The 26238-nt window shown below is 35.6% G+C and overlaps 1 protein-coding gene and 1 pseudogene across 1 annotated transcript; both read left to right on the plus strand.

Moving 5' to 3' along the window:
* The first annotated feature begins 661 nt into the window (after nt 1-661).
* On the plus strand, nt 662-12565 carry LOC145806906 (dolichyl-diphosphooligosaccharide--protein glycosyltransferase subunit STT3A-like; annotated as a pseudogene).
* A 257-nt stretch (nt 12566-12822) lies between these two features.
* Nucleotides 12823-14492, plus strand: LOC145806907 (ubiquitin receptor RAD23c-like). Its single transcript, XM_082904757.1, has 4 exons — nt 12823-12836; nt 13174-13348; nt 13722-13877; nt 14036-14492. Exons 1-4 carry the CDS (start codon nt 12823-12825, stop codon nt 14225-14227), a joined length of 537 nt encoding a protein of 178 aa, XP_082760883.1. The 3' UTR covers nt 14228-14492.
* The last annotated feature ends 11746 nt before the right edge of the window (nt 14493-26238 follow it).

Genomic DNA, 26238 nt, shown 5'->3' on the forward strand with positions numbered 1-26238 from the left:
TTTTCAGGTGACTAGCTAAGGATCAAAAGCGTCCTACAGGATCGAGAGAGCATTTCCAAACCACTTCTCCACATGAACCATAATTTTCAATCTGCTAAATAATTTTGGGGCTAAATAAGTCCTTATTACCCTTAGGCTTGATGTAGGGACATTCAATTTTGGGGATTTAAGCCAAAAAGGAAGCATTTACACCTTTCACAAGTTTCCAATTTTATTGAAATTCCTTCAAAAATCTAACATCTCCCTTTTTGGGTATCCAAAATTTGTTAATGAATCAAAGGTTTAATCCATTTGCTCTGTATCTTTGTTTCCATCACAATTAATTACATCCAAGTAAAAAAAACATTTTCCCTTTCTTGTTTCTATTCAAGGAACATAAATATATAACACAGTCATTTCTTACATTTTTTAAAAGAAACATGAAAAATAAGATGTTAGATTTAGAAAAGGCAGATCACAGAGACAGAGTACCATCACAGTGGATTGGTTTACATATATAGCAATAAAATAACATGCTCTGGACATGAAGAGACAAGAAGCTGGAAAGACAATGCCATTATGTTTCTTTATGAACTAAAGACTAAACAATGTATTTCTATTTGTCACATTAAAAGCATTATTAAATAGTAAATATATCTTCTAAGTAGCCAAATTAACCAACATGACACTTCTCTTTCTCTCTATGTTCATTATGGACAGAGCAAGCCAAAGTGTTGATATTGTTCAGCAGGTAAGTATCCTATATCTTCTATGTAGCCAAATTCATCCTTATATGTTCATATTGTTCAGCAGGTAAGTATCCTATGCTTTTCTCACAGCCTTGACTTGTTTTCCTATTTGTCTTGATCTTTTCCTTGGCATGTTGTAGTGCCTTTAGTGTTGATTTTTACACAGAAAACCTCGGTTTGTGTTGATTTTTACACAAAAATCCCAATTCAAGCTGGATTGAGCAAGAATTTGGGACATGACTGGGGTGTTCTAATTCTAGACTATTTAGTAATAGTAATGAACTTGTACAGAATGTATTGTCCAGTTTCATTCAAGATGGTGAGAAAACTAAAACGAATGTGGGAAATCCAGATAGATAAGAACTTTAAACCAAAATGTAAAACTTTGGCATTCATTTTGTTTTTCTATGATTCGATCCCTAGCTTCAAGCTCTGTATTGCGGTTCTGTACTTATGAATTGTGTCATTTGCTTTCCATTAATTCCTATTTCAGATCCATGAATCTGTGACATTATGTTGTGAAATATAGGACCCTCTCTCTCTTTATGCTTTGTTGTTTTGTTTAGTATCAAATAGATGTCTGGGAGTGAAATTAGGTTCGAATTGGTTTGACTTGTTTGCTTTATTCATATCAATCTCTCTCATTTGATTGTTCTCTTGAGCTATATTGAACCTATATTCATGTCCTTTTTGTTCAGCTAAGTGGATCTAATTCACTTAAAAGGATACTTCAAAGGGTCTAGTAATACATGGGATCATAATTTTGATGGTGTTATGCAACATGATCTTGGATTATGTGCTCTTGGTGGACTTATTAGTCATCTATCCAAGTTGATGGTAAGCTTTTTCTTGTCACATATTTTTTGATTGATAATATTAATATATGTGGTACTTTCAACGACTGACACTTTTCACTTTTGGGCAGTTAGATGATGTTTTGCATAACGGAGATATTCAACCATACCAAGTCTAAGGGTTGCCTCAGAATGGATGGGCAGACACTGGTTAATCTTGAGATTTTTGGTAATAATGCTGATAGTGGTCCATCAGGCAAATGTTCATAAACTCACCTTCAATTATGATACTTAGTTTCAGAGGCCATGCCTTATAGTTAATAGTTTTGTTTTCGTAGTTATACTCTTATAAGTTTCTTTTATTCGAGTTTCAGGTACACTTTACACTTATCTTCATAACTGTTTGACATAATCTAGTAGGCGGCTTTTAAAGAACTGGATCTGTCATCCTCTGAAAGATGTAGAGCAAATCAACTGTAGGCTAAATGTTGTTGAGGAGCTAATGGCACATTCAGAATTTATGTTACTCATTGCTCAATATCTTCGTAAGTGTCCAGACTTGGAAAGGTTACTTGGACAGGTTAAGGCTAGCTTTCAGTCATCTGCTTCACTTGTACTGCCTTTGATTGGCAGAAAAGTTTTGAAGCATCGAGTAAGTCTTGTCTACTTCTAACATGTGACGATAGTAATGGTGTTCTTCTGCTGGTCTGTTATGTGGTAACCATTTATTTAGGTTTTGGTCTAGTAACTGTGTGTGGCCTTTGTTGACTCGTTAATAATTCTTGAAATTATACATACTAGTATACAAAGATGATTAGAATATATCTTTTATTAGTTTGTAGGAAAAAAATCATTTTGTATCAACTCTTTTTGTTTGATCACTAAACATGCATATTTTAAGTTCATTTATCACTAAACATGCTTGTTATCATTCCATGAAATGCAACTGTATAGCATTAGTCATGATGAATGAAGTTCCAACTTACGTACTACACACTAAAATTACCTGCATAGTGGATTTTATGAGATGATGAGGGTAGGAGTATCATGTATCTTTGCACTATTTGTATTAATTTCGGTAAATGTACCAAAATTAATGCCTGTATTTTTTGTAAACTTTAGGAGAGGTTCGTGTAATTTATCCTTTTCTAAATGTATAGAGTATCATTGTCAGACATTATACTTGGATAAGGATATGAGTATGAGATATGTAGACAATATGTGTACTTAGACATTCACCTACAAACATACTTACCAATTCGAGTTAATCGTAAAACTATACAGAAAATAGGAATAAAATGCTTTATGGCATATTGTGCACACCATTCTATTGTAGAAAATAAATGAAATTTGTTAAGAAATAGGAATATTTTGTAATGTACTTGGATATCAGGTTAAATTAAAGGAATTGGATACCTAGAGACAAACCTATGTAGCTTTCTTTGTTAAAATTTATTCAAACAAGGGCGTTAAGGAGGCAAAAATGCAAAACAGCCCGCGAACCACCGTACGGATATCACAACTAGCTTCCCCATGACAAATAGGACCTGTAACAACAGACAAAATGTAATTAGCACATATAGGTTGGGAATTAGAACCGAAAATGCCTTTAACTTAACCGAAAAAGGACATTAAGGGGGCGAAAATGCAAAATAGCCCCCAAACCACTGTACAGATGTCACCACCAGCTTCCTCACGACAAATAGGACCTATGACAATAGATAGAATGTAATTAGCATGTGTAGGTTGGGAGTTAGAGCCAAAAACGCTTTAAACTTAATCGAAAAAGTCGTTAAGGGGGCGAAAATGAAAAACGGCCCCCAAACCACCGTACGGATGTCACAACCAGCTTCCTCACAACAAATAGAACCTGTGACAATAAATGGAATGTAATTAGCACGTGTAGGTTGGGAGTTAGAGCTGAAAACGCCTTAAACTTAACCGAAAAAGGGCGTTTCAGGGGCGAAAATTCAAAACAACCCCCGAACGACCGTGTGGCTCACACAAATAGCCTCGCCATGACAAATAGGACTTGTGACAACTGAAGGAATGTAATCCGGACCCGTAGGTTGGGAGTTAGAGCTGAATACGCCTTAAACTTAGTCGAAAAAGGGCGTTTCGAGGGAAAAAATTCAAAACATCCCCTAAACCACCATGTGGATCACACGGATAGTTCCCCCATGAAAAATAGGACTTGTGACAACTGACGGAATGTAATCCGGACCCGTAGGTTGGGAGTTAGAGCAGAATGCACCCTAAACTTATAGTCGAAAAAGGGCGTTTCGAGGGCGAAAATTCAAAACAGCCCCTGAACCACCGTGTGACATACACAGACAATTCCCCCATGACAAATAGGACTTGTGACAACTGACGGAATGCAATCCGGACCCATAGGTTAAGAGTTAGAGCCGAATACGCCCTAAACTTAGTCGAAAAAGGGCGTTTCGGGGGCAAAAATTCAAAACAGCCCCCGAACGATCGTGTGGCTCACATGGATAGCTTTGCTATGACAAATAAGACTTATGAGAACTGACGGAATGTAATTCGGACCCATAGGTTGGGAGCTAGAGCCGAATACACGCTAAACTTAGTCGAAAAAGAGCGTTCTGGGGGTGAAAATTCAAAACAACCCCCGAACCACAGTGTGGCTCTCACAGATAGCTTCCCCATAACAAATAGAACTTGTGACAACTAACGGAATGTAATTCAGATCTGTAGGTTAGAAGTTAGAGCCGAATATGCCTTAAACTTAGTCGAAAAGGGGCGTTTCGGGGGCGAAAATTGAAAACAGCCCCCCGAACCACCTCGTGACTTTCACGGACAACTTCCCCATGACAAATAGGACTTTTTACTACTGATAGAATATAATTCGGACCCATAGGTTGGGAGTTAGAGCCGAATACGCTCTAAACTTAGTCGAAAAAGGGCGTTCCGGGGGTGAAAATTCAAAACAGCTCCCGAACCACTGTGTGGCTCTTACAGACAGCTTTCCCTTGACAAATAGGACCTGTGACAACTGGCGGAATGTAATTCGGACCCGTAGGTTGGGAGTTAGACCCGAAAACGCCATAAACTTAGTTGAAAAAGGGTGTTCCAGGGGCTAAAATTCAAAACAGCCCCCAACCATCGTACGGATGTGTAAGTTGGGAGTTATAGCCGAAAGTGCCTTAAACTTAATCGAAAAAGGGCGTTAAGACGGTGAAAATGCGAAACAACCCCCCAACCACTGTACAGATGTCACGGCCACCTTCCCTGTCACAAATAAAACATGTAATAACAGACAGGATGTAATTAGCACACGTAGTTTGGGAGTTAGAGCCGAAAATGCATTAAACTTAACGGGCGTTAAGGGGACAAAAATGCGAATCAGCCCTCAATCCACCATACGGATGTCACGGCCACCTTCCCCATGACAAATAGGACCTATGAGAACAAACGGAATGTATTAGCACGTGTTGGTTGGGAGTTAGAGCCAAAAACACCTTAAACTTAACCGAAAAAGGGCGTTAAGGGGGAAAAAATGCGAAACAGCTTCCGAACCAACATACAAATGTCACGGCCACGTTCCCTGTGGAAAATAGGACCTGTGATAGCAAACGGAATGTAATTAGCACGTTTAGGTTGGGAGTTAGAGCCAAAAACGCCCTAAACTTAACTGAAAAATGGCGTTACGGGGCGAAAATGCGAATCAACCCCCGAACCATAGTACGAATATCACGGCCACCTTCCCTGTGACAAATAGGACTTGTGACAACAAACGGAATGTAATTAGCATGTGTAGGTTGGGAGTTAGAGCCAAAAACACCTTAAACTTAACCGAAAAAGGGCGTTAAGGAGCCAAAAATGTGAAACAGCTTCCGAACAACCACGTGGCTCACACGGATAGCTTCTTCATGACAAATAGGACTTGTGAAAATTGACGGAACGTAATTCGGACCCGTAGGTTGGGAGTTAGAGTCGAATACGCCCTAAACTTAGTCGAAAAAAGGTGTTTCGAGGGCAAAAATTCAAAACAGCCCCCGAACGACTGTGTGGCTCACATGGATAGATTCTTCATGACAAATAGGACTTGTGAGAACTGAAGGAATGTAATTCGGACCAGTAGGTTGGGAGTTAGAGGCGAATACGCCCTAAACTTAGTTGAAAAAGGACTTTCCGAGTGCAAAAAATCATAACAGCCCCCGAACCACCGTGTGGCTCACACGGACAGTTCTCCCATGACAAATAGGACTTTTGAGAACTGACGGAACATAATTCGGACCAGTAGGTTGGGAGTTAGAGCCGAATACGCCCTAAACTTAGTCGAAAAAGGGCGTCTCGGGGGCGAAAATTCAAAACAGCCCCCGAACGACCATGTGGCTTGCACGGATAGTTTTGCCATGACAAATAGGACTTGTGAGAACTAACGGAACATAATTCAAACCCGTAGGTTGGGAGTTAGAGCTGAAAACGCCCTAAACTTAGTCGAAAAAGGGCGTTTCAGGGGCGAAAATTCAAAACAACCCCCGAACGACCGTGTGGCTCACACGAATAGCTTCGCCATGACAAATAGGACTTGTGAGATCTAATGGTAATTTGGACCCATAGGTTGGAAGTTAGAGCCGAATACGCCCTAAACTTACTTGAAAAAGGGCTTTCCGGGAGAGAAAATTCATAACAGCCCCCGAATATGCCTTACACTTAGTCGAAAAACTTGCAACACTTAGTTAAAAAAGCAACAACTTTATTAAAATAACATTTACATATTCTAATAATTGCCTTTATATATTTATAGGACGAAGAAATTACATATTACATTGTTTGTGCAGTTGGTTGGAATAAATATTGCATGATACATATATATATATATATATATATATATATACTTTCTTTTGTTTCTAAGAAGACATTTCTCAATTGTTCTACCTTAAATGCATGTTAGAACATGTTCCAAATGGCTCACTAAATTGATATTTTGTAACCAATTCTAATGTTTCATTTTTTGTTTTTCTTTGTAGATGGCTTTGTTGCGTGGACTTGTGGATAATCCATATTGGTGTATGGAGAAGAATTTTCACTGTTGTGTAGAACTAATAAACTACTTTTGTCATCCTCAACTTTTGTGTAGTTCATTATTACTGATACAGAAAACTTTTGGCAATCAATAGATAATGACTGTCGTGGTACATAGATCACCTTCTGTCGTGGTACATATATACCATTTGTCGGCGTACATATAGGACTTTTTGTCATGGTCCATAGAAAACTTTTGTCATGGTACATATATCACATTTTGTTGTGGTACTGATTACGATGGTAATTTGTACCATGCCAAATGGTAATTTCGCTTGGTAGTAAATGTATTTTTTTTGTATACGAAGGGTTTTGATTTTTGTATGATATATTTTGTATGGAATTATTATTTTAGTTTGGACAATAGTTGATTTGTATGGACTTTGATATTTAATGTCATTTATTTTTGGCATATGGATGCAGATTGTGGAATGACTGATAGTAGGTGTCATTTTGTTTTTATACGTATTACAGGTTGCATTGTATATAGACAGGTTGTGGAGAAATTATAATTTTGCGACAAAACATAATATCATGTTTTTGGCGACTAAACAATTAGTAGATAAAAAGAAATTGGAAAAAGACATTTGGCGACTAAAAGTTTTGTAGCCAAAAAAAAAAGACATTTAGCGACTAAAAGTTTAGTAGCCAAAAAAAAATAAACATTTGGCGACTAAAACTTTAGTAGCCAAAAGAAAATCAAACATTTGGCGACTAAAATATTTCGTAGCTAAAAACAAAAAACTAAATTATAAACACACTTTTGCCGACTAAAATTTTAGTAGCCAAAAATGTAGAACTTTAGGCGACCAAATATTTAGTAGCCAAAAGAGAAACTCTTTGCTGACTAAACATTTAGTAGCCAAAGATGGGGACTTTCGGCGACTAAATTTTTAGTAGCCAAAAAAGAACTCTTTGCCGACTAAAATTTTAGTAGCTAAAAAGGTGAGACTTTAGGTGACTAAAAGTTTGGTCGCCGAAAAGGCTCTAATTTAATTTCATGTCCAACCTTTTGGCGACTAAATATTTAGTAGGCAAATGAATACATTTGGCGACTAAAATTTTAGTCGCCAATTAGCTTTCCCGACTACTCTTCGGCTACTAATTTTGCGACCAAAAAATTTAGTTGCCAAAAGGGAAAATTCTTGTAGTGAGTTCAATATTTTTCTCTATTAAATATTGAATTGGGATCTTGTAGTGTGAGTCTCAAGATCATTCACACAGATGTTAACTTCGAGAGTCTCTTTTCACATTAAATATTGAATTGGATTCTTTGGGTTCTTATATGTTTTCACGCCCCTTTTGAGACGTCAAATTGGGTTCTTTGGGTTCTTGTGTTTTATCAAGACTGGTTTAGTTCTTTTTTAATGTGGGTTACATTTGATAATTCACATTTCCACTGGTCAATTTATTATTCCTATCATTTCACTTTTGAAAAACCAGTGTTGATGCTATCTCAATGTAGTCCGCCACTATTACAGATGTTTTGATTAGTTAAGATTTCAAAAAGAAATGTCTGTTATGAAATGCAATGTTTTTTTCCAGCCTTTATCTATTTATGTAATGATTAGCAGATTAACTTTTTTTTGAAAGGTTAGTCAAAAATGTTTTTTTTCTCTGATATTGTAAAATAAGAGTTATATTTAATATTTAAAGTTTGGATTTATTAATATTTAGATGGTCTATACGTTGATATTTGAGAGCTGAGAGTTTCAATTAGTTCTTGCTTTCAAAAATTGGAACAATTAACAGATGGATTCTCAATAACTTCATCCTGGGATATGATGAAACAAATTATGGGAGATGTAATTTTTTTGTACAACTATCAGTATTACTTCATAAGGAGAAAGGAGTATTATGTTCAAGTTGAAGGGACTACAATAAGAATGGAGGGCCAAAATGTCACAGATTGGGTTTGCAAAGAAATGGCAGGATGGCCATCTACTTAATGAAAACAATGCATCATTGAAATATCAAGTGAGGTCGAAGCTTTTTTAGCTGATTAGGATAATGATGCTCTTCTTCAGACTAGGAAATGCGTAGTTTTAGTGTTTTGATTTTTAGGAACTTTTTTTTTTCTCTTGATAAGTAAAACTTTTAAGAACATTTTATTTTAAATTTTTAAGAACAAATTTTTGGTTAGGTGGAATTAAAAAATATTTTTTGTGATAAAGGAGTTGTGTTTTTTACTACTATATTAAGGGGAAAAGTGCATATATTTTGTAATTGGGGTTTTTTAGAAAAAGATTGTGGTGGGACCAAAATTCTCAATTTTATGAAGCATGATTGGATGAGAAACTCAAACATACAACATTTTGTAAGGATATATGTGCTATTGTAAAGCTATTGAAAGTCGTGCCTAAAGAATATGATTTTCGTAGCTTGGAAGTACTATGAAAGGATGGCATCAGCATTTCTTGTGTTGGAGTAGTAGGTGTGATGCTTGGTTAGAGTTGGAGTAGTGGTTACAGTCTAGGGGTGATAATAATAGTTGATGTAATAGTGGAAGGATCGCAATGGTAAGGTTGATGGTGGTGCACTGGTGTTGAAGAGTTGGTCGCCTTGATTGTTGAAAGGAACATTTGGGAGTGCTTTGCAATTCTATAGACATTGTGGAAGGCAACAAATGACTTAATCTTTAATATGAAGGAGACTAAATTGGAGGTGATTATAGTTCTATTATAGAATGAAAATAATGACTACTTATTGGATTAAAGTGTTAGACATGGTTTTGGAAAATATGATTTTTCCTTAACTTTAGTCTATTTTTTAGGTGGGACCCATACGCCAAAGTTGGCGAGTCTAAGTGATAACGCATTCTATGTCGCGTTGTGATGCACGTGGTATATTTGGTTGCTCAAAACCATTATCGGGTGAATGGGAAATTGAAGCCAAAAAGAGCTCCATGGAAATGGTGTTTTTGGTTAAATTTCCTAAATGTTTGTTTAAGGCTTGTCCCACATTGATTTGTTGAGCATACTTTGAATGGGTTTATAAGGTTTGAGTTTGGAACTTGGAGTAGGCCCCAAGGGACACCCAAGTTTTGTAAAGGGGGCACTACAAGAAAAGTGACTTTAAAACACAGAATTTTTTGCGACAGCGTGTATACCATCGCAAAAAGTCGGCTTTTGCGACGGCATTCAAAGCCGTCTCAAATAAATGTATCTACGACGGTAATCGCCCCATCGCTAATAAGCAGACAAGGAAAAGTGCCTTAAACAAAGGAAGTATTTGTGACGCATTGTGTGCCGTCGCAAAAAAAAAAATTCTTTTGAGACGGGTGGAAATTACCTTCGCAAATAGTGGGCATTTGTGACGGCAATTAACTGTCGCAAAAGAAACCTTATTAAAACGGCGTCGTTTTAATAGTTGGATTTTATCAGTTGCGACCGTTTATCTATACCGTCGCAAAAGGTAATGGATTTTCAACTCCCTCCTTTCGCCCAAATTGGCAGTCGATCAAAACCCCAAAAATTTCATCCCCAAATCCCTAACACATTCTCCCTCACAATCTCTGAGACGATTTCAAGTTCCCAATCTCAGAGATGATTTCGAGTTCGTGTTCACCGACGATCACAGAGATTTCGAGTTCCCAATCACAAAGATTTCGATTGTTCACCGACGATGATCTCTCTGTCGATGGGCGACGACGGCTAGCGGTGGTGCGGCGACGACGTAGTACAATCCCTCTCTCTCGCGCGACCTCAGTTAGTATGTTCTCTCTCTCTCTCTCTCTCTCTCTCATTTCAATCTCTCTATCTCAATCTTCTTTCATCTTTTGTCTCTTGATTTTGATCTCAATCTGTCACGCAATCACGATCGATTTCAAGATCTTGTGTTCTCTTAATCGATTGATCCTCAATCTCTCACTTTCGGCGTGAATCAGCCTCCGGCATAATGAAGATAGTGGCGTGAATCACTCTTCGGCGTCTCAGCTCTTCAATGTCAATCTCCTCTTCGGCGTTAATCTCCTTGAATAACATCTCATATGATCTAAAGTAATTCGAACTAAGTGATTTTTTATTTTTTATTTTTACAAAATCAGTTAATAGACTAAGGTTTCTTAATCTGAGAATATGATAAATCAATTTTTTACTCTCTTTTTTATTTATGTTTTATTTTACTGCTCTTTGGGGGTGAAAATTGGGATTGTGATATTATTTTTTGCCTTATCAATAGCAAAATTGGGAAGTGCCCATGATATTATTCTCTCTCTATTATTTCCCTCTAATGGAACATATTGTTGTGCAAACACAATTTTTTGTGTTAACCTTACCATTTTTTAGTGAACCAATTCTTACCCATTATACACCTTGTTGGTACACCATAGGTACTTGAAATTTTTTAGTTCACTTGTATTTTCTATTGTGTTTAAATAGGAGGATATTATTATCATTTTTCTTATCCGGTCTTTTCTTGTTTTTTGGCATTCTTTCCCTGATATCTTTAAATGTAACTGAGATATCTCCTTGTAGGTTCATTCTGTCTAGGCAGTAGCAGAAGCTTATTCAGCCCATTCTATTGTTATAACATCTTATTCTCAGAGTGGGTTTCATGTGTTTAATGATTTTCAAGAGGCTTATGCATGGTTGAGCCACAACACTGAGGTGGATGATAAAGTAAGTCCATTCTATCCCTAGTTTATCCCTTACAGCATATACGCTTTGTTATTCTATGGTTGTTTTACTAAATATTTATTCTCATTATTTCATGGTGACACCATCGTTTGAAAGTGCTGTTGCTCTATGACCTTTTTCATTTCTTGGTACTCTTCTATTTTGTCTTTTCATTGTTATCAATAAAGTTGTTAGTGAAAAGTACAAGCGTTAAAATTAGAGATTCACATAAAATAATACTTTGTAGGCTGCGATGACAATTGAATTCACCCATTTGGAGAAAAGCAATCAAATATCGTCTTCAAGAAACTTTATAACCAATGCATAAGTTCAGCATGTTCTCTTGCCTTAGTTGATAGTATAAAGAATGGGTTAAATTTGATTTGAATTTGCTGAGTTTATGCAGCAGGTTTTATATGTTTTACTATGATACTAAATTCTGGTATCTTAACAAAATGAAGATATATATAATTTTTTTTTTTGGTAGGTAAATGAAGATGTTTATGTTTACTGTTTCTTTGTATTAACTTCTTTCAGGTTGCATCTTGGTGGGACTATGGTTATCAAACAACTGCTATGGCTAACCGTACTGTCATTGTTGACAATAATACTTGGAATAACACAATATTGCTACTGTTGGTACTGCGATGTTGTCTCCTGAAAAGGCAGCTTGGGAGATTTTCAAATCCTTGGATGTGAAATATGTTCTTGTTGTATTTGGAGGTTGGTTTTCTAATGTTGCTAAGATTATCTTACTTTGGGGAAACAAAACAATATTCTGAAGTTTGACTTTACAGGTCTTATTGGCTATCCGAGTGATGATATCAATAAGTTCCTGTGGATGGTTCGTATAGGTGGTGGTGTATTCCCTCACATCAAGGAACCTGATTATCTGGTGAGTAGTTATTTTTGTCAGTTTAATTTCTGATAGGAATTTGTGGTATTCCAATTGATGATACTATGTTACCACACCAGGTAATGATCTTTGAATTTGTTTGAGATGTACAAATCAGTAACTAGAAATTCACTACATATAGTGGAATACTATGTATTATGCTACAAGTCAGGCTTACATAACAAATATTTATACAATTGTGCACCAAGATGGATTAAAATAATTCATTATCTAAACTATTTGGGGTCAGTCATAAATATATTGGTTCCCCATCCAGCTCTACCCAGGACGATAACTTCAGTCAAACTGCACCTAGTAAAATTTCTATCTATTTCAATCATTGCTAATTTTGATCTTCTTCCCTACCATTAGCTGCCTTCTTTGGAGCAGTTGTCAGCAAGGTTTCAAATTATGGAATTGGCTTTGCTTAATGGTTGTGGTCATTATGCAATGATATTGGGAGCATCAGTCAATGTGTGAGGGGAATCAGAAACTAAACGCACGAGATTTTTTCAAGCGCATTTTTAACACTACAAAACTTATTGATAAGTATGTTATGATAGAAAATGATACATTGTTTATTTTTCAGATTTAAAAGTTCAAGTTTTGTCATGTTGACAAAAATTCAAAACCTATTGCATATTTTTGCGTGTCATTTGTTATTCTCCAATCATGAAACACTAAGTTCTCTGTTTTCTTTAGACATGCATGTCTGGTACTTTTTTTTTTTTTTATACATGATTAGGTTCATGTATGCATGTGCTTAGTTATATCTTATCTTTTATGGATTTGTTTTATCTTAGCATCTTTTGTTTTAGTATGGCTGAAAAAATATGATATATATATATATATATATATATATATATATATATATATATATATATATTGTACTTGTACCTGTACCTGCACCTGCGCCTGCACCTGCACCTGCACCTGCTGCTGCTCCTACCTCTACAGTTACTGCCATGTGAGTATTTTTCTTCTTTGGTTAACTTGTGAAGACTGAAGAGCATGATTTTTTTTGTCTGTTTATTTAATTTGGACAATACTGGTTACCTTTGTTAATCCAATAATGTGTGTTCAACCAGACCAGCGTCTAATGTCTATGGTCAAGCAGCATCGAATTTGGTTGCAGGAAGTAACCTTGATGGAGCGGTCCAGCAAATTCTTGATATGGGTGAAGGGACTTGGGATAGGGATACTGTTGTTCAAGCTCTTCGTGCTACTTACAACCCAGAGAGAGCTGTTGAATATTTATATTTTGTCAGTGTCTTTACTTGTATTTGATCTCTTTTGTGAATTTATTTTTCAAATGGGAAGTGCAGTTTGCACATCCATTGGTTGGGGAATTATTATGTCATAAAGTTGCAAGGGTTCATATACCGTATACTAAATTGGGAACATGAGGTCAGGCTATTTATTTTTTGTATATGGAACACTATTGAAATCAGGGTTCACTTGTTTACTGAATTTGAGTTGACATTTGCACATCTGAATTAGAAGTCTATCGGATAAGATATTTTTATCTTGTTGCTTATGAACTCCTTTGACGTCCTTGACAATAAGATTAGAGATTCGAGGTTAGTGATTTTGCATTTAGATTGTAACTATTTTTCACTTTGTATATTTATATCAGGGTATTCCTGAGCAAACTAAAGTGCCTCCAGTGGCCCCCGCCCCATCCCCAGCCCCAGCGAGTGGGCTGGCTACAAATTCTCTGGCTCAGCCTGCACAACCAGCACCTGTTCCTTCAACTGGACCAAATGCAAATCCATTGGATCTTTTCCCCCAGGTAGCTGGTCCATAATCATTGTTAAATCAAATTTGGTGTAAATTATTTGGTGGAAAAAGGGCACTCCAGTGCACAAGGTTCCCACCATTATGGGGTTCGGGAAGGTCAAAATTTGATGTAAATTCTTTTGGTGATGACTTATATTTTTTTGACAACAGGGCCTGCCAAACATGGGTTCAAATGCTGCTGGTGTAGGCACGCTAGATTTTCTTCGCAACAGTCAGCAGGTATGTGCCTGTGCATGTATCGCACACGCATGCATGCATTTGTGTGTGTTTGCCTACACCAATAGGGTTAATTTTTTATATTTTTCTGTAATTAAAATATTAACACAATTATATTGTCATTAATTATTTTTATTTTGTTATTTTCAGATATTTCCGAAGTAGCAGTTTGCTTCTTGTGAAATGCAGGCGTGTAAAGATTATGACTAACTTTTGTTTTTGTAACCCACGGAAGAAGCATGACGAAAACTTTTGTTTTTCATTTACGTTATTTAGATTTGTGAACAACATTATGTATATATTATGCAATATTATGTATTGGGATAATTTTGCTGATGTATTGTTATGAATGGAAGAATATTTTAATTATGGATGAATTTTTATTTATGTACTGGACTTTTTATATTATTATGTAATTATTGATTTTTTTTTAGTTATTTTTCATTTAATATAGGTTATTTTCATATTTTTAATAATTTTATTACAGGTTTTTTTTTTTTTTTTTGAGACGGTAGCCCACTCACCGTTTCAAATAGGGGTTTTTTTGCGACGGCAGTAATGCTATCGCAAAAGATAGGGCATTTGGTTGAAAATGAGGACTTTTAGCGACGGTGTAATTTGCCGTCGCCAATAGTACTTTAGCGATGGCACCAAGTGCTGTCTCAAATAACCCTTTAGCGACAGTACTTGTGCCGTCGCAAATACCCCTTTTAGCGACGGCAAAACAATGTCGTCTCAAAAAAATTCAGATTTTCACGCGTTAATGGCGACGGCTTTTTTCCGTCACAAAAAGGCTTCTTTGCTGTCGCAAACCAAAGGCGACGACGTCATACCGTCGCTAAAGCCCTTTTGCAACCCCCTCTGTTGCGACCCCCCACTTGCCGTCACAAAAGGCCACTTATTGTCGCAAAAAACCTTTTGAGACGGCGTTTTGGGTATTTGCGACGGCATTTTACCGTCGCAAAAAATCAATTTTTTTTTGTAGTGGGGAGGTTATGGGCAAAATGGGCTAGACCCATTAGACCCAAAAAAACCAACGCACCATCGGCCGTCCGAGCGAGCGAGCTAGGCTTGGGCGCAGGTGCGTAGTGTGAGGTTGGGATTGCGCTTGTCCGACCTAATACCTATCTTTTTGGGCCAAAAACATTTGAATTTATTTATTTATTTATTTATTTTTGGAAAATAAATTCTGACCGTTTGAATTTAGTTGGAAAATTCAAATTCAATATTTGCACCTCTTTGTGGTTTCTGAACAAACAGATTCGAAATTCTATACAGATTCGAAACTGTTCAAATACAATTTTTTTATCTGATCAAATTCAAAATTCAAATTGAAAAGTCACCATTACACTTATAAATAGACAAGTCCTTCATTTGGATTTTGGACCCCAATCTTCGTCCCTAATTCTGTCAATACTCTCTGCATTTTGCTGCATACAATTTTCTGTGAGAAAGAATGTAAACACAAAGTGTGTTCGTTGTGCAAACAGTTTGTAGTGCTGTTATTGTTTGTTGTTAATCATTTTATCCTAGGAGATAGACGTCCATAATCTGAAAGCAACATGGAGAGAACGAATTTGTCTCAAGGACACAGTGTTAAACACTAGACTTGATTAAAACTTTGTTTGAGAAATTAATAAACTAAGTTATTAATTTTATTTTCTGTTTTATTATTTATTTATATCAGATTTTGATTTTGTTTTTGTAACAAAATAAAAATCTGTTTTGTCTTTAATTTATTTATTTTTAGTGACTAGTTTATTTTTTGTAATCAAACAATCTCTCTCTTTTCCTTTATTTCTTCTGTATTCCGTTTGTTGTTAAGTACACAAACAAAATTTATTTCATTAAATACAGTGAAGATTGTCCAACATAAAGTACTTTAGGACTTTGATGGTTATTTTATTTCTGACTTTGATAATTGCATTGAAGGTATTGGAAAGATCAAAGTAAGAAGGAAATGATATCAACAGAGATATGAGTGCAGGCTCATCTTATTTCCGTGTTTAATTTATTTGATTCATTGGTCAATTGAGTTGTGTTTTTCTTTTGTTTGCCTTTAGTCTTATATGTTGGTATGTAACTATCTTGCTAGCAAGTACGTAATGGTAGATAATATTTTCATATTTTAGTGTTTTATAGTTATGTGATTGTTTTGTGTTGGATATGTGCAGTTTGGTTCCGATTTTGAATTGATCGTATTCCTCTCCCCAATTTGTATTCATCTTATTAATAAATTTTTGGTTGGTAAAAGAAAAAAGTTTAAAAATATAGAAAAAGAACTCATTTTGTATATACAGAAATTTCTTAAATAAATATTGTAACTGTGACGCGACCCCACACTCTAACTAGTACACTTGAAAGACTTTTTATTGCGTTAACGTTAAAGAGATTTAAAATAATTTTTTTTTTTATTATTTTAGATTACCGCTCCAACTCCAAAATTTGAAGTATGACCATTGCTATGCAGTCCACATCCCTCAACTCTCTCTGCTTCTATCTCACACACTGTTTCGTTGATTCGAAGGTTGCTGAGGTTTCACAAGAAAATACAAATCAATCTCAAATTTGAAGGTGGCAAGAGAAAATAAAAATATACATTTTAGGTGTTTTTCTCTTATTGTTATTATTGATAGATGGGTTTGTGGTTGTAAATGATTAGTGCGGCTTTAGGTTGAGTAGTTTGTGAATGCTAGATGTTTATGTAAAGTCTTTAAAGAAATCAACTTTGATGGAGAGCTCTAGTAAAGCTGCTCTAATAGTAGCTCTACTAGAGCTCTCTATCAAAGTTGCTTTAGAAAAATATTTTAGAGCTCTAAAATAGCATTAATTTGTCTTTTTCTTCCTTGTGTCTTGTCTCTTTTTTTTTTTTTTTTTTAGTGTGCCAACTTAGTAGAGCTACTATTAGAGCTCTCTATCAAAGTTGATTTCAAATTTTGGTGTGTTTACATTTTGTTCATAATGTAAAAATTTTATGGTGTTATGCATATAACAACCTTCATAGTCCAAAATCGTGAACTATCATGTTTTTCAAAAATAATAACATAATGCGGAAAATAAATAAAATACCCAAATCAGTTATGCAAAACCTTAGAGTCATCTATAATTGATTGAACTTAAACCTAATAACAATATTGGTAGAAAAAGGTTTCTCTCTCTTGACCCTCTTTAGAATACATTGAATTCATAATTAATTTGATGGGTAATCTGAATGTCCTTTTATATGTAGAGAGAGGACCAGTTTTCTTATTCAACAATGATTCCACTTTCCCATCAAAGTAGGATACTTGGAAAACACTCTTCTTTATTTACCAATTAATTGTAGCAAAAAAATATGGAATCATAATCCTGCCAAATCTCTAATTCATATTACCGTATCATGTGGGTCAATATAATAACTAAATAAATAATTTAGTCTTACATTCTTCCACTTGGCCCATATGAGAACTTACGTCAAGATTTAATAAGGTTAACATTAGGCGCGCAATAAACCATATTCAATATTACCTTTAATTTGGTCATCATCATAATGCTATAATAAATAGTTCACTAATATGAGTCATGGTGATTCTACACCAATAGTGCGATATAGTCCCTTTCATATACTACAACACTAGCAACTAGTTTAACACAACCCTTTAAGTGAAGAGTATAAAGAGGTCCAACGATAATGTCTTTTATATTCCTATCATCATTCATTCATTCTTATATATGTACGTACTCATTTCATAACAGGAAATATACCAGAAACACAATTAATGAGATCTCAATGTGTCAAATAACACAATCAATCATAAACAACTATTATGGATTACATTCAAGACCCAATTGGCAAGTTTCTTAATTATCTTTAAGAGTAATCCTTTCATCAATAGATTTGCGCTTAAAAGTTATATACTTATGTGTTTTATTAATACTTTCTATTTCTGAAATTCTTCTTTAACGACAAAGTATTTCAATTCTATGTGTTTAGCATCATTAGAATACTTGTCATTCTAAGAAAATAAAACAATTGCGAAATTATCACAATAAATTCTCAACGACTTGGCATCAAAAGTCGACAATCCCAAGTCCTGAGATAAAGTTCCACAATAACAATTCATGAAATGTAGTCTCAAAGCACACCACAAATTCACTTTCATGGAGGATACTTATGATAGTTCGTTTAACACTTTTCTTAATATTGCTCCTCCACATAATAGAAACAAAAAACCAAAAGTGAATTTTCTACTATCAATATATCATCTAAAGTCCGAATCTAAGTAGCCAATCAATTCAAGATTATCAAACTTCATAAATGTAAGCAAGTAATCTTTTATTTCCTATAATTACCTTATCACTTCCTTATTTAAGCCTCTTACAATAAATGTATAAAGAATCATTTCCATTCCAATTAATTTTATAAATTTTTGCATATGACTGGACTTATTTCCTTTCGGAACATAGATAACTTTATGTGAATATTCTCTCATTCTGAATCTCTATAGAACTTTTAATATATACCTTCTTAGATAATCTTAACAATTCATGTGATTCATTCAGAAATATTTTAATTTCTATCACATAGATTGTCTTATTAATATATTTCATTTCAAAGTTCTTAAAGAGAAATTTCTTAATTTGTGCAATAAATCATGTACATTATTGACAAGCAAAATTTTATCAACACACAAAATCCTAAATATAAACTTGCTCTCACTGATCTTTGGATATGTACACTAATCAAAAATATTTTCTTTAAATCCAAAGGAAATAGTATCATAAAAGTTAAGATACAATTTTTAAAAAGCTTGTTTAAGTCCATAAATTGATTTCTTAAGTTTGCAAGTCACATTTTTATTTTCCTCAAGAGAGAAACTTTTAAGTTGATCTATACAAAATTCTTCATCTAAATTCACTTTTAGAAAATTAATTTTCACATACATTTAATGCAACTCAATATCATAATGAGCTACAAATGCCATAATGATTCTAAATTAACTATTTAAGAAATAAGTAAAAAAATATCTCTCTGTAATCAATGTCTACTTTTTGAGTAAAATCTTTGGCCACATATCTAGCATTATATCATTTTATATTGCCCTTAAAAGAATAAATATTTTTGTGTCCTTAGGCAATTCAATGAAATCCCAATTTTCATTCTGGTCCATTGATTTCAACTTGTCATTCATAACATCAATTCATTTAGTAGAATCAATACTTTCTATGGCTTGTGACAATAAAGCCGAGTCTTTACTTATCCCAATATTATAATAAGAATGTTATAGATATACCACATAATCATTTGAAATGACAAATCTCTTTACCTTATGAGATCTTCTTAATATTATTTATTGTGGTTCTTCTACAACTTTTCATTGGTGATAATTATATTATGGAGTAATTGGTTATTCATTTGTTGTTCCAAAACATTAAGTTGTTTAACAATTATAGGAACGACTATTTCTTTCAAATTATGGGTAATGATACTTGTACCTAAACGTATTGAATAATCACATTTCATGATTTATCACTCCCACTGATTTCACCATTCTTATTAAATTTGATATTGTCGGTTTCTGCAATTCTTGTACTATGACCAAGATAGTAACCCTTTGAATTTTCAAGATAATCAACAAAATAACCATTGATTATTCTAAAATCCAATTTCTTTTCATAAGGATCAATAATTGTAATTTTGTAGACAACCTCAAATATGCAGGTGTCTTAAGTTCGATTTCCTTCATGTTCACAGTTCAAAGTGAGTATTTGAAACTGCCTTACTAGGAACCAAATTCTATATGAAAACAATAAATCATAACGACATATATCCACAATATTATGGGTATTTAGAAATTATTTAATATACTCTTAGTCATATTCATTAGAGTACAATAATGTTTCTCAACTACATCATTCTGCTGAGGCATTATGTCTTTCATAGAGTTTAGCAAATAGACTTGTGTTTTGCACTATCTTTATGTTTTCACATTTTTGTTTAATTGTCTTTCTTTCTTAATAATGTACACATCAATGTGTTCATTTACTAGATATTTGTTATTCAATAAATGAACAAAATCATAAAGTGAAAATTCATCTATAAAAGTGATAAAATAATTTTATTTACCAAACATGAAGTGTCAAAAGGGCACATTAATGTCTATTTGGGTAATATGAAGAAACCCTGTATATATTGTGGCACTTTACTTAATGTGATTGAATTGCTTTTCCTTAATGCAACCCACACTCCCATTAAAAGCAATAAAATCTTTTATGCCATAAGTTTGATGAGTTTTCATTTATCAAGCTATATTTAGAACCAACATAATGATGCAAGATAAATTAAATTTTTGAGAAATTATAAACTTTAATTTATACAAACCATCATAAATAATACCAAAATTAATAAAAGAGGCATTTTCAATAAATTAAACTTTTATTCTAAATTTTGAAAAAAAGCCATCAAGATTAATTAAGTTTAGACAAATCAATAAATAATTTTTCAAAATTAGAATGAACACAATTTTTTTTGAAACAAAGTCTAAACAATGATCAATGTTTAAAAAATAAACAATAAAGCCCAATAATTTCAATTGGAGATTTAACATAATTGGTTTGAGAATAATCTTGCACCGTATCAAAAACATGAGTAGCTATTTTCTTTTGTATGAGACTAAAAATCTTGAGCAGATTCATTTTTTTTTATGTGGCCATTTCTTTATGTCTTTTTATAAACATCCTCCTTTTCTTTTTGACTCCTTCAATTACAAGATCAATAGATGATATCTAAATTACTTAAGTTTTGTCTCTTTTTAAATAAACATACTTGTCAATTTATTAACTTTCTACTTACTATTCATAAAATTATAATTAATATAAATAACCCATACTAAAGAGATAAATAATTCAAAATAAATTGCACGAAAACAAACTCATTCACAAATATTCTTAAATTCTTTAATTGAGCAGTCAGGTTAGACAATTCAATGACATGCTCATACATCTCATGCATACCATCAAACTTTATGTTGGTAAGCTTAACGATAAGTGTCCCAGCATAAAACTTATTAGCAGTTCGGAAATGTTCTTTCACATTATTTAGTATTATCAATTTAAGGAAGTTAAAACTAAATGTTCGCTATACTTATTCGGATAAAAACATAAATTTTATTTGTTCGATCCTTTTATACTTTATGAAAAGTCTTTTTTTTCTTTTACACTACTTGAATCATAATAGCAGAAAATTTCTTAAATAGTAACACTAAGTCAAAATTCAAAATATCGAGATGAAACTGAACTTATTCTATTTTTTGAGAAATCTTTATCATTTAAAATCGAAACAAACAAGGTATAAAATATAGCGAAATAAAACTTTAATCAATAATTCATGTTCACTACATTAATGCTAAGAGTAATCAATAATTGCCAATTAGTCCAAATAAATACATGTTTAAACAACCACAAATAGTATCACCATGATTTACCTTTGGGATAATCTAATAGCATACTATTTAACAATTATGGTGATTCTCTTTCACCAATATGACTAGTTGATAAAATATCCATAATTGAGTAGGTCTGTTACCTTTGGGTATCATTCCAATATCAATTATGAATACCCATCAATTATCATATTCCATTTCAACAATTACTTAGAAGTAATGCACCTTTGGGCCAACTTAATATCTTTGTAATTAAAGAATTGCAATTTGCAAAATCATTATTTTTTAATACTTGGGAAGGGTATTAAATTTCAATTATTTGATTTGATATCTATGTGTCATTCCGATTGGGTCACTTTGACAACTACTAATCGTATCATAATTTAAATTTCAAATCAAAATAAAAACTTTGAGTAAACATTATTGAATAAATAATAATTTATTCACAATTGTTCATCATTAAGATACATGCAATCAAATATAAGAGTAATCTCATATTCTAATCTCGTCAACATTCACAATACCCATAATCACTCATTAGCATCAGGTAAAAATCAAGCATGAAGTCAGATTGATTTAATATCCTTTACAGTTACAGAAGAGAACATATTAACATTAATCATATAACTCCAAACTAAATAGATAAATAAATAATGGTGGATTTTCGTATGGTTCTTGAGAGGGTAATTTATAAAGAAATATTGGCCGAGCTACGATCCTTTAGTTTCTGTTATGGGCCGGACTAAAGGCCGAGATATGGGCTCCGAGTAGTTCGGTCCCATGTTGTATGAAAGCTGGGTAGAGATACTTTGGACCGAGCTACCTAAATAAGTGGGCCTGATGGTTAGCCAAGGTATTGATAAGAAAGGATGCCGGGTTTGGTATAGCTCGGTCGGTCTTGGTATACCTCGGCCGGGCGCCATCTGCATCATTACCTAAGTGTGTGACCGAGGTAACTTAGCTCGGTGTGGTTGCAGCAACTTATATAAAAGAGGTAACTTAGCTCGGTGTGGTTGCAGCAGCTTATGTAAAAGAGGTAACCATCTCACTTGATTGGTAGTGAGTATGAGTGTGACTCCTAGGAGGACTCTGCTAAGGAGAGTAAAGTTCTACTAGGATTGTGCAAACCATCTCACTTGGTTGGTAGTGAGTAGGGTGTATGATTCCTAGGAGCACTCTCATAGGGAGAGTTGGAATCTTATTAGGATTGGGCCAGACATAATCTATAAAAGCTCATGACCAAACCTATGGAGAGGTATCCCAATTCTTACTCTAGAATATACAGAGCTTATTGTCTATTGTCTAGTTGTTGACTTAGGCATTGGAGGGGTTTCCGGCACACACCCGCTGGTTAGCTCACATTTGTGTTTTCAGGGAGTAAAGCGACGACGTTTGGAGGAGTGCAAACTTGATCAACAGGATTATACGAGAAGATTATTTCACGCTCGTACAATTGGCGCCGTCTGTGGGAAATTCACAAAGAGCAAAACCCCTTGATCAAGTTTTCCTCTCTAGTTGAAATTAATGGCACATAACGAAGACTTACCACACTCTGCTATTGATGGGCAGACCCCGGAAAGGGGTGGGTGGCGTGAAGGTTTACCTTCTATCCCACCCATGGCAGGATTAGATCCCCAGCGAAGGAATCTGCGAAAATAAGAGAGAGAAAGACAGGGCTCAAGTCCACACCGCTCTCAAAGCCCCGATAGACAGAGGTGGAAGATGGATCATCAGGTTCTCGAAGATCGTGTAAGGGAGCAAAACGAAGTAATAAGAAGAATGGCGGCTGACATAGAGTCTATGAAGAGCCGGATGAAAAGCAAATAGGTGGCAACAAAAGAAGGGTGCAAAGGCAACACATGCTCTTGCCACTCAGAAGATCGTGACAGACAAGTTACACTATCACAAACTGAAAGTAGAAGCCTCAAGTCAAGCGATACACAATCAAAGACTTCTAGGACACGCTGCTCCAGGCCTAAGAGAATGAGGACTGAAAGGGCTTGGAGAAGAGAAGACACTTAGGCTCGCGACCCCCGCAGAGTCTTCGCACTACAACAATTGGCTCCTAGAACACATGGGAGTGTCGAGGTTGGAATTCCAAAGCCACGCCTTGCCTATGAACTAGCAGACAAAACATTAGCAAGGTTGCAGAGCTCACCATTCGTTCTGATAATGGAGAACGCACCATTACCCTCAGGCTTCCATCAGCCTAAATTCACAACTTATGAGGGGAAGTCAGACCCCTACATGCACTTGAGCCACTTTCGCCAAGTTATGGCCGTGTATCGACGAAACAAGCCCTTAATGTGTATCATGTTTCCGTCTAGCCTTGGCAACATGTGTTTAACATGGTTTGAAAGGTTACCAGAAGGTAGTATAGCTTCATGGGCACAACTAGCGGAGGCATTTGTAACCAGATTCAGAATAAACACCAAGACGCCAGTGGAGATTAACCAGCTTCTCTCCATCGACATAGGCGAGAAAGAAACGTTGAAGTCTTACAACAATAGGTATTGGGAGACCTTCAACCAAGTAACAGATTGTCCTACCAACCTAGCTATTGCACAGTACAAGCAAGGTCTGCTATTGGGTCATAAGTTGAGAGATTCAATGACAATGACACCGCCTCTTGCTATGAAGGCCCTGATTGAGCGAGTGCACCAACACATCTTGGCAGAGAAAGATGGGATGCACACCAAGGCAAAGTTTGATACAAACAGCGATGTCAGATAGAACACCTTCGACAAAAGTTAGCACGGTCGACAAGAATGACTAACCAAGTAAAAAATCTTTGCCCAACTGGGGGCAAAGTGGGTTGGCAGGTTTGACCAACTATTTCTAGCAAGTCTTTGCCCGACTGGGGGACAATCAAGAAGTTTGGCCGGAATAATGAAACATTTAGCTCTCTTCAGCTGAGATCAGGATCTAGGCTGAAGAACGTTGGCCGGAATAACCAACATTAAGCTCCCTTCAGCCGAGATCAGGATCTAGGCTGAAGTGGGTTGGTCGGAATAACCAACACTTTGTTCTCTTCAGCCAAGATCAGGATCTAGGCTGAAGAGGGTTGGGCAGAATAACCAACATTTTGTTCTCTTCAGCCGAGATCAGGATCTAGGCTGAAGAGGGTTGGCAGGAATAACCAACATTTTATTCTCTTCAGCCGAGATCAGGATCTAGGCTGAAAAGGGTTGGCCGGAATAACCAACATTTAGCTCTCCTATGCCGAGATAAGGATTTAGGCTGCAGGAAGTTGGCAGGTATGACCAACAAAACTTTTGCACTCTTTGGCCGGAATGACAGTTACCTCGGCCAAAGTAGGTTGGCAGGTATAACCAACAAAACTTTTGCACTTTTTGGCCGGGATGACAGTTACCTCCACCAAAGTAGGTTGCCAGGTTTGACCAACAAGTTTTTTGAACTCTTTGGCCAGAATGATGGTTACCTCGGCCAAAGCAGGTTGGCAGATTTGACCAATAAATTTTTGAATTCCTGGACCGAGATGGTTATCTCAGCCAAAGCAGGTTAGTGTAAACCGAGTTAGTCTGTTCGGCGAGACACAGAAAGAACGACTCGTCGTACGATTACAAACTTGAAGGGTATATACGTTGAAGGCAAAAAAGCAGGGCTATTCAAATTTTTGGTATGACGGCTGTAATAGGAGAACGGGGCTAATGGGGGCACGCCACCTGTCCTTGGGGTAACGTCGTATCAGACATACCAGATTAGTGAAATGACGTGCTGAGCAACTGACAAGACTTGTTGGGACTGAACGAGTTGTGAGACCGAACAAACTTCTCTAGTTCGGCAGAGTTTAGCGTTTTTAGCTCGGCCAGAGAAAAGTAATCCCAATCATGCTTCGCAGATGGAATTAAGGGACAATTGAGAAGGTAATTTATAAAGAAATATTGGCCCGAGCTACGATCCTTTAGTTTTTGTTATGGGCCTGACTAAAGGCCGAGATATGGGCTTCGAGTAGCTCGGTCCCATGTTGTATGAAAGTTGGGCAAAGATACTTTGGACCGAGCTACCTAAATAAGTGGACCTGATGGTTAGCCGAGGTATTGATAAGAAAGGATGTCGGGCTTGGTATAGCTCGGTCGGTCTTGGTATACCTCGGCCGAGCGCCATCTACATCATTACCTCAGTGTGTGACCGAGGTAACTTAGCTCAGTGTGGTTGCAGCAGCTTATATAAAAGAGGTAACCATCTCACTTGGTTGGTAGTGAGTAGGAGTGTGACTCCTAGGAGGACTCTGCTAAGGAGAGTAAAGTCCTACTAGGATTGTGCAAACCATCTCACTTGGTTGGTAATGAGTAGGGTGTGTGATTCCTAGGAGCACTCTCATAGGGAGAGTTAGAATCCTACTAGGATTGGGCCAGACAAAATCTATAAAAGTTCATGACCAGACCTATGGAGAAGTATCCCAATTCTTACTCTAGAATACACAAAGCTTATTATCTATTGTCTAGTTACTAACTTAGGCATCGGAGGGGTTTCCGGCACACACCCGCTGATTAAGGCCGAAATGTACATCATTGAGGCCGTTAATTAGAATCTCTTAATTTCACTTGTTGGTCAAACTGTATATTTTATGTGTGTTGAGTGTCAATCAGGTTGTACATCGTTGGAGCATAAAATGAGCAAAAAGACAGAATTTGGGTAGAGTTGACTTTCCCGCACGTGTGTTGACTTTTTCCGCACTTGCGTTGACTTTTT

This window comes from Camellia sinensis, chromosome 14, assembly GCF_055761805.1.
Source record: "Camellia sinensis isolate YWXY chromosome 14, ASM5576180v1, whole genome shotgun sequence".
Classification (NCBI taxonomy): domain Eukaryota; kingdom Viridiplantae; phylum Streptophyta; class Magnoliopsida; order Ericales; family Theaceae; genus Camellia; species Camellia sinensis.

Bases quoted from the DNA above. Each gene is read 5' to 3' on its own strand.
- LOC145806907 (XM_082904757.1), top strand. The intron at 13,349-13,721 runs GTCAGTGTCTTT...TATTTATATCAG, and splicing joins CTGTTGAATATTTATATTTT to GGTATTCCTGAGCAAACTAA. The intron at 13,878-14,035 runs GTAGCTGGTCCA...TTTTGACAACAG, and splicing joins CATTGGATCTTTTCCCCCAG to GGCCTGCCAAACATGGGTTC.